Source organism: Eleutherodactylus coqui, chromosome 6, assembly GCF_035609145.1.
Source record: "Eleutherodactylus coqui strain aEleCoq1 chromosome 6, aEleCoq1.hap1, whole genome shotgun sequence".
NCBI classification, from domain to species: domain Eukaryota; kingdom Metazoa; phylum Chordata; class Amphibia; order Anura; family Eleutherodactylidae; genus Eleutherodactylus; species Eleutherodactylus coqui.
Window position 1 is genome coordinate 93055710 of NC_089842.1, and position 9898 is coordinate 93065607.

Below are 9898 nucleotides of genomic sequence, written 5' to 3' on the forward strand. Positions count from 1 at the left end.
TGAAAAAGCTCAGTTACTCACTCATACCCAAGTTTGCCCTCATCTTCTGCTTGGTGCATTTACTTAAACTATGGTGCATTAGCAGGTATTGTTTTTCATATGATCTGACTATAAATGAGCGGTTGTTCAGAGAGTGCGGCATGGAAATAATATGTCTATAGTAGCTTTCAAAATGCTGATATTTAAATACATGCAGTGTTCTGAAGGCAGGCACGGGTCGGATGCTTCTGACCTCTGAACACTGAGCTCACTGTTTGCTTGGACTTAGAACCTCAGCCCTGACAACACAGCAGAAAGAGTATATAACAAAGTGACCCATGAGCCTGGAGGTAGTGCGGAGGAGGTAAGGATGGTGGAAAGAGGCTGTGGTGGAAAGACAGGGACGATGGGGATATTATACATGGTTTTTGATAAAAGGAACTAGAATATTAATGTATTACTTATTCAGTTCTGCTCCATCTGCATTTATATATTATTTATCCATGAACTATAGTATCGCTCATATCTAATCTCTCTTCACTGACACAATGTATCATCAATGCTCAATTAAATCTAATATGTTGCAATTATTTGTTTTTTACAGGTTATCTGTGTATTTCCAGTCTGTTTCCAAGGTAAGTGACTACTGAAATGTGTTAGAATAACCTGAGACTGGATGCCTGCCATCTACTGGTGCAGAATTGAGAAATGTTTCGATGACGGGGTTGTCTAGTATACCTCCTGTTTTGAAATGTTTACAAGCAAGTAAATCTTGCAACAGTAAATCTGTGGGAGAGCTCATTAATTTCTGTCTGTTCCTTCTGGTCCCGCTGCTGCAGTTTGTCTGCTTCTTTATAGACTTTTCTGTCTGCTTTCTTAGTCTCTAATATTTCAAGTTTATTTCACTGAAGTCACATTGCAAGGTTTTGCATTTGAAACTGAGATATTGGTGACCATTGCTGTATGGATATATGGCATATAGGTGTAGCAAAGTTAAAGTTGACACTGCATTAATTGAATGGTGGTACAGAACTTTTTCTTGCCCTTTTAATAGCTTTTTAATGGCTTTTGTTGTGTTTAGAAAAGATAATTTGTTTCAGCAAGTTACTAACATTGGGTTAAGTTTTGCTACATCTGTTTGACATATAGATATATGACTCATCCATAGATAGGAGCATTGTTATAAAGGTAAGTGGTGCAGAGGTAGCGATCTCACTTGAGTACTGTTGCCTCAGAGGGTCCAAAGGTCCATCTGCCCTATAACTTAAAGTGAAAACAAATGCTGAACCCCCTCTACTTAAGGCCCATTTACACTGGACGAGTGTCGGGCAAACAATGCCCGATACTCGTCCCTGTATGCCCACACTCCCGTGCTCCTGCACGGAAGCTAGCACAGCTGGCTCACACACGGAGCGGCCAGCAGGGGGCGGGGCAGTGCAGGAGATTTCTCTCCTTTCGCTCCCCTCTCCATTGAGATACACAGAAGCCATTTGCTATTGAAGGGCGGCTGTTTAAACTTAACGATGAGCGATGAGCTTCATCGCTCAACTTTTCTTAGATATAAATTTCAATTCCCTTACTAAAGGTTAAACATCCAGATTGCAGGCTGCCTGAAGCAAATAAGCCCTCATAAGGTAAATCACCTGTATGGGAGTTTGAGCGGAAGACTCAAACTCCCTCAACAGTATAAGAAACTGCTTGAAATATATGATCACAATCAGAAGTAAAGGATCATATGTAAGAAAAATGGAAAAATCATCAAATGATACACCCACATGCATTTGAAAAACTGCCCTAAGCTCTCTATGAACCGAGTGGAAGACTCAAACTCCCTCCTCAGTATCAAGACGAATCATGCAACCAGCACCGATGGCAGAGAGCAAACAGTGCTAGAAACACTGCTGTTTCACCAGCTCCTCGGTGTCCTCAGGGGATATCATGGCTGTTAGCTCACTCATTACATCTCTGACCATAAGATCAGTTTTATGGATGAATGTGTATAAACACCACTAGGAGGCATCTAGAGGGGCTGGCGGCCAGGTTTCCGCTGTGTTGGTTACTAGGGAACAACAAGAACCCACTCTGCATTACCCAGGACACACACAAACAGTATTTTTTGCCTTAAAGAAACTCTGTCAGCCCTATGAGCTAATCTTATGGGCACAAGTAGCTTCCCCACTTAGGGCGGCATCACACAGTGGTATTTGCGCATGTTTTTATGTGTACAGGGCCTCTTTACACGAACGTATTCACGCAAAATTTCCCTGCGCAATTTGCAGAGAATAGAACCCATTCATTTCAATGGGTTCATTCTCAGCACCATTTTCTGCGCACACATTCTACTAGCAAAAAAAGCGACATGCGATTAATACGTGCAAAATTGCATCATACACTGCGCAATTCAGTATAAAAAAGAACACATCTGGAAGTCAGTAGGCTAAATAGCCTTTAAAATCATGGCGGGGTGTGTCCTACGCTTATGTGAACTGGCTCTGTGAGCGCAAAATGCACAGTAACATGTGCAAAAACGTGTGCAAAAGCACATTGTTCATGGCACAAATGCGCTGCACTTATATGAGCGTTTTTGCGCTTACGCTCATGTGAAGAGGCCCTTAGTCTGGGAATGTCAATTTTATAATTACCTTTCCGGCCATTCCCCCAGTGTCAGCGCTTTGAGCAGCGCGCTAAGTAGTCCTCTTATTCTAAAATTAAAACGTGAGGACTACTTAGCGCCCCTCTCAATGCGCTGCAGTGGACAGCTTCAGCACTGACAGTTGTCGAACGGTGAGGAAGGTAAGTAAAAAACTTATCCTCGGACTCAGTGGGTCACCTTCTGTTTGCCCATAAGATTAGCCTAAAGGGCTCAAAGTTCTTGACAGATTCCCTTTAAGGTTACGATTCTGGACATTAATTGCTTAAACAGACAAACGTGTTTGTGCTAGGTTTTTGCTATGTTTCAGCGTGCTACGGGGCTGGGAGGAAGTTACCCTGCGTAAAACGCACGGACAAGAGGACAGCTAATTTGGCTTCAAATAGCCATTCTATTCCACGAAAAGGAAATATTGCACAAACAAGAACTGGCATTTCAAGTGCAAACATTACAGTACTGTGTGCTGACATGCACATATCAGCCCGTTTAGGGCCATCTTAAAACCTTGTTTATGTGCAAATACACTCTATTGTGGTGAGTGTATTTAGGCATATGTTCGTCTATGGAAGCATTAAATGTAGAATCCTTTTAAAGGGCAAATCCCCAGTCCATATTACATATTGGGGAATATTGACCCCATATATAGCTCCTTCCAGTACCCAGGGTAGAGAGCCCCGAACGTACTGTAAAGAGTAGCTCTCATCTGGAAGACTTGGTGAAACTGGCACAGGAGTAGCTAAGCACCAACGGTTTTACCAAGTGTTAGTAGCTGATCATTGCGGTTTCAAGCAACCTAACCTTAAGTGGTCCTGTCCACGGGCATATGTGTAAAACCCTCCTGGTCTCCCCGCAGTGTTTTACCCATTTTGTAAACATTGAGTCTACTGGCAGAGACCACGTATGACAGAATTACTTTTTTTCCCCATTTCACTCGACTTAGAAAATTTTTAGACGTTTCTAGTACATTACATGGTATATTAAATCATACCATTGAAAAATCTATTTCCTCTGAAAAAAACACAAACTCTCAAACAGCTACGTCAACAGAAAAATAAAAAAGAGTTATGATTTTTTTGAAAGTGGGAGGAGTAATCAAAAACTAAAAAAAGGAAAGGGGCACGTCATTAAGAGGTTAATATAATAGTGTCTGCATTGGGCTCTGTTTATATGACAATATGGGTATATATGGGGACGTTTTCTCCGATGTATAACATAGATTGGCCATTTGCTACAGTGTTAGAAAAAAAAATCAGTGTTCTGTGTTGTATATATCTGTTTTTGCAGCGACCCACTGCACAGGAAAGCGCAACCTCCTAAACTTTCCTATACAGTGAAAAAAAGGTATGATGTTGAATATCGCCTGATAGAGGCCAAAAGTAAACAGTGACGTACATACATGTTTTGTCCATTCAATTGAAATCTAACTAAATCCTTTTTTGTAGGTGATCAGTAACTATTGTATGACATCATGAACAAAACACAAGTTTTAGCCATTTCCCTCATTCTGCTGCTCATCAGTACAGGTAAGTATCACCAAACTGACATACTGTGTAATGACTTCTCTTTAATACTAAACTACTGGATGTGAGAAGTTAGTTCATTCTGTTATGCCGTCACTTCAAGGGGTTCGCTTTACAAAACCCATTTCCAAATAACGTATTAACACATTTATAGAGGAGGTTTCTTGGTCAAGACCGTTAGACCTCCACCCACTTGCATCCTTTGGGCTGTGTGCTGTCCGTGTGAATCCATTGACAGCACATGTGCCCATTTTAGGCTTATGAGGACATTCACACTGATGTTTTTACTTACAGACTAAAAAAAACTCATGGCGCATCCTATTCCTGTCTATTTGATGGACAAAAATTGGACGTGCCAATGCATGCCAATGTGCTGCCTCAGTGTAAATTGGGCAGTACATGGTCTGCTGTGCTATCTGATGTGACTTGCGCTCGAGCCTCCCGATGTGCCCCCAACCTTAGGGCGGATTCAGATGAGCATGGCTTTCTTCACTTATACTGCCGTGATAATCACAGCCGTATACTGGACAAAAGGAAATCAATGATCTCTATGGGATTACAGTGGTTTCGTTTTCACCACCTCTTTTGCCGCCCGTGATTTGAACGGCCAGGAAAAGATAGGACCTGCCCTATCTTCCCTGCATGTAGTTAAACCATATGCAGGGAAAATAGGGCAGCCCCTGTCTTCCCGCTGACAAAAGGGGGAGTGATTGCCCTCATTCAGGTGCAACTATGCTCCGTGCCATGGAGTGTAGTTGCGCCGATTGCAGTCTGAACGAGCCGTTGGTCAGTGCAGAGAGTAGCTGCAAAGAATGTCTCTGACTCTGAATAACTTGGCACATTCGTGCACTGTATGGACAGACCAACAGGCCATTGAGCCATTGATTTCAAATTGGTAGTGTGTAATGCTTTTTTTTCTTCCACTGTGTTGTGGCGTTGCAGAAAAATTGAACACTAAAGGCTTATTCACACTGTCGTAGGTGCAACTATGCTCGCTAGTATGGAGTGTAGTTGCGTCTGAATGGGGGGAATCCATTTCCCTTTGCCCGCAGTTCAAACTCCGCACCAAAATGAAAAAAGGTCCGGGAAGACAGGGGCTGCCTGATCTTTCCCATATGTGGTATTCACTACATGCGGGGTAAATAGGGCAGGTCCTATCTTTTCCCGGCTGTACAAATCACGGGCGGGAAAAGAGGTGGTGAAAGCGAGAACACTGAAATCCCATAGAGATAAATTGTTTTGTTCTGTTACACTGTTAGGGCGCCCACCCACTGGCGCTTGCGTTTTCCGCTGGAAAAAAACGCGGCGTTTTTCGCGGCGTTTTCGCGGCTTTTCCGTGAATTTCCATTGACATTCATGGGTGCATTAGGAGAAAAATAAGGACACATATGCAACTGACAGTTCCTATGTTAAAAACGCAAACGCAACGCAAAAAAAAACGCCAGTGGACAGGAACACATGTTATCTCTATGCCTGTGCAGGAAAAACGTAAAACGCAGGTAAAAAAACGCCAGTGGGTGGGCGCCCTTATACTGCCATAATTATGACGGCAGTATAAGGGGGAAAAAACGTGCTCATCTGAACCCGCCCTTAGAATAACTTCACACGGGCAAGTGTGATATTGGGCTGAATAACGGGTGGGGAGAGAGAGTTTAGCTCTGCTAAACTCCCTCCCCATTTCCTTCCCCTCTTCGCCCCTTGCCGGCTGCCTGCAATGGGAGGGGGCGGGAGCTAGTGTGCTAAGCTTCCGCCCCCTCTTTGCCACTTGCCAGCTGCTTTTAGTGGGAGGGTGCTAAACTGCCTCCCACCTCTGTTTTTACAGCAGCTCCCATAGGCTTCCATAGAAGTCTATAGGACAGGCTATTGTATTCCGGCTGAAAAGATAGGTCCAGATCTGTCTTTTGCGGTCGGCCATTTTTACTCACTGGTAGATCGCCCCCATCTTAACTGATGCATTGGAAACCAATGCATCAGATGGTCACGATTTTCGGCCAGCGTTTTCAGCTGTGGCTATTATATGTGACTCATGAATTGCTGACCTGGGTCACATTATAACACTACTAGCTTAGATTGCTAATATCATTTATTAATAGAATTCTATCTACCACAGTTCTGATAGCATGCTCCATGGGACTACACAGTAGATACTGAACCCTCAGAGTCCCTGGGATTTTATATTCATGCCCTTTAGTTTATTTTATATATTTCTTCAAGGAAAGTCACATTTTAATCCTAGGATGATGTAATCTAGGGCAATTGTTACTTGTTAGGCAAGTTTGATGGGAATGCCTTAAAATAAGTTGGGTTTAAGAAGTTTAGAGAATTTTTTAGGAAGGATGCAGATGGACTAGAACGGGCTATCTAGAAGTGTAACAAAAAAAATCTATAAAGGGACCCTTGAGCTACCACCCATCCTTTACATTACTGGGTGCCTGGTATGTGCCCTTCTCTAAATAACACTTAATCCTCTGCATTCTCTATAGTTATTCCACTCTATGTGTTTAATGTTATAAGGATAATAAGGAGAATTCATTTATTATGTTAGAGATTGCAGTTGTAGCATGAACATCTTGTGGTCCAGTATACAAGCTATACCTAACCACTGATGACATCACATTCTGTCATGTACAGTACTATATACAGAAACTATATACAGTATACTGTATAGCTGAAAGACGCATTTGTCCTGTTAGATACTGAGGTGTCTATATGCAATAACTGCAAATATCCTTCACATCTTTCAATGCTGTATCTCCCTGCAGGAATTGAGAGTTACAGGATACAGAAGCGGGAAGCTACCACATATTTGTCTCAAGCACGGGACCTTCTGCATTCGTCATGGGACCAATTCAGTGGGAAAACTCAAGAACTTATTGACAAGGCAAGAAACACAGGAGTAGAGGATAAAGTGAAGTAAGTATATTAATAAAGAAGAAATAAGCCATCATTGTTATGTGGGCAGATGTGCAACTGATCAGTGAGACTTTATATGCTCGCTGTGGTAACCTGTGGGTTACTTGCTCACCGAGATTGCCATCTTGGCTGGCACCATTCTTATAGAGACTCAGGACCACCAAATCACTTCGAACTCTGGCTTCTGCCAGCTTTATTTTACACAGAGGAAAGGATTACAAGCATCAGCATATTGGAACATAACACATGCATCTTGGGTTCATATTCCACAGTGTTGTTTTTAGCTATACCCCACTCGGGCGACCAACGTAGTCTGTTACATGCCGGATCTCAGGCTTGCAGCTTCTGTTGCTGCCTCTGCAGTCTCTTTTCTTGGCGTTCAGCAGGGAACTCAATGTGTCTGAAAGTTTTAACGCCTCCAGACACACTGTACAGCTGTCCCACTGATTAGCACACAGAAGGCCTGCTTTCACACCCTCTGCAGGCCCTTCAGTGAACTACCGCCTTGCCACATCACATAAACAAGTCGATCATCCAATGAACACACATTTGTTCATTCATTGGCTGACTGTTTACTCTTTTACATGGGCAGATGATTGGGCAAATGATTACTCAGCTAAACATTTGGGCCCAATCATCAGCCAATATAAAAGGGCCTTATTGCTCCACAAATAGACACATTTACCATTGTTGAAAAGTTGGGTGACATTTCACAACGATTTGTAAATTACTTGAGCCACACAAACATATAATCAATTGGGTTAATGGAATGGTGGTATCCTAAGACAATGCCACATTAAAAGACATTGAGCTCTTATGTACAACTCACTCTACGGCTATTGATTGTCTTGACAGCTTAAAGGGGTTGTCGAGCAAGGATAATCCCTTTTCTAAATGTAGACCCCCTGGTAAGCAGTTGACCAACTATGATCTGTTGTAGTCTCAGGGAAAGCTGCTAGTAATTGAACATTTCTCCTGCAGTGACATTGAAGGGGAAATTTATGAGATAGCAAATTAATTTTGTGACAATGTTGAACTAACCCACATGAGTACCAGAACATCCTCCAGCGTATTCAGGGTGGGGCACAATAATAAATTCAAGGGTCTAGCAGAAGACAAGACTATTTTTATCTACTTTTGAGCCTGTCACTTGCTGCTGGGGTTTGTCATTCAATAGCTGAGAGTTGCCTCTGATTGGTCACAAGCAGAACTGAGCTGTCCTTTTGACCCCCGCTTGGCTGAGGGCTTTCCTACCAAATTTGTGTTTACTTCACCTCTTTCCCTGCTCTGGGTGGTTTTGGGAGCAAGCTTGTAACAGCAGCAGAGTGGTTCAGACCCCTGACCAATGGAACCTTGTTGCTCGGACAGATGTTCACTTCTACCCGGCAGCATCTGTCTCATATTACCTTCACTTAAGTTACATGGAATTATAAATCATATTTTAATAAGACATGTAGAGACCGATTTTAAGACATGCACTTTGTACGTTGTTTCCATATTTTTTCCCCCACTGTATATATAAAGTGTTGAAACCTTATATTGACCAAATGAATTGTTTTTCCTAGGGAAATTTATGAACAGGGTACACGTACAGTCTCAACCTACGTCAACATTATATCAGACCAGGTCTACCATTGGTGGAATAAGAAATGAGCTACTTACAGCTCGAGATATGGATGAAAGCTAAATGTTAACTTCAATGAATGGAATAATGAAGATGACTGTAATATTCCAACGTAACGTTTTTCAAAGTGTTTTATCACTTCTCTGGATATCAATTGACATTTGTTAGTTAATCATGATAAAATAAAGTCTGTTTTGCACATATCAATCTTGTTGCTGTTCTTAGGAATCTAGATGTGTATAAATATATAAATCAGTTGCAATAAAATACCTTCAATGACACATGTGATGGGGTATATGGTAATGAATTAAAGAGGTTGCCAAGCTGTAAACTATTGATAGCCTATCCTCAGGACTGGCCATCGATAGGAGATTGGCTAGGGTTTGCTATCTGGGATCTCTAGCGATCAGCAAGGCTAAAGGCCTGTGCGCTGCTGACCAGATGAGAAGCAAGAAGCAGACATCATCAATCCCATTGCAGTGGCCCTGCTTGGTATAACAGACAAAGCTCCCATACACTTTCATGGGCACTTTTATGTGTAATATCAAGTAGGGGCACTGCAATGGGATTGATGCTGTGTGCTTCTTGCAGAAATCATCTCTGGTCAGCAGCACACTGACCTGGCACACAGCTGATTGCCAAGGGTACTGAGCGCAAGACCCCCACCAATCTACCGTTGATGACCTGTACTGAGCCATTGTCAGGCTACGGAATTCCACATTAAAATCCGCAGATGTAACTGCGGATTTTAATGCAGAATTGCAGACAGGTTTTAAGCAATTTTCAGATCCACATAAAAATCCGCAGGGAGCTCTTAGACTTTGATGCAGAATTTTACGTGGATTGCCGTGCGTCATGCGGACAATTCCATTCCATGTAAAACGTCCACCTCACTAGCATACTCTTATACATGGACAGGTTACTGTCTCCTACAAAATCAGAATACTATATTTCTCTTCTGCTGCTTTCATAATTCTCTTGATCTTTTTGGGATACAAGATTTCCTTTTTTCGGCCCGTTTCATGGTCCACATGCTGCAGTTTTTATTTTCATAATATTATTTGCTACATATTGTGCTGGAGGTAAAAGGAAAAACTCTGAAGGAGAATAGCAATGAGGGGTAATGTACTAAACAAGAGGATTTTCCGGATCGCTATAATTTCTGAGTGGCACAAATACCAAATTCTGTCCTAATGGTGTGCTCTATGGCGA

General features: G+C 42.3%; 1 protein-coding gene across 1 annotated transcript; it reads left to right on the forward strand.

Moving 5' to 3' along the window:
* The first annotated feature begins 581 nt into the window (after positions 1 to 581).
* Positions 582 to 8889, forward strand: APOC2 (apolipoprotein C2). The gene is made up of 4 exons (XM_066605682.1): positions 582 to 614; positions 4072 to 4152; positions 6912 to 7062; positions 8628 to 8889. The coding sequence occupies exons 2-4, from the start codon at positions 4098 to 4100 to the stop codon at positions 8713 to 8715; spliced, it is 294 nt and encodes a 97-aa protein (XP_066461779.1). The 5' UTR covers positions 582 to 614; positions 4072 to 4097; the 3' UTR covers positions 8716 to 8889.
* Positions 8890 to 9898: the final 1009 nt, after the last annotated feature.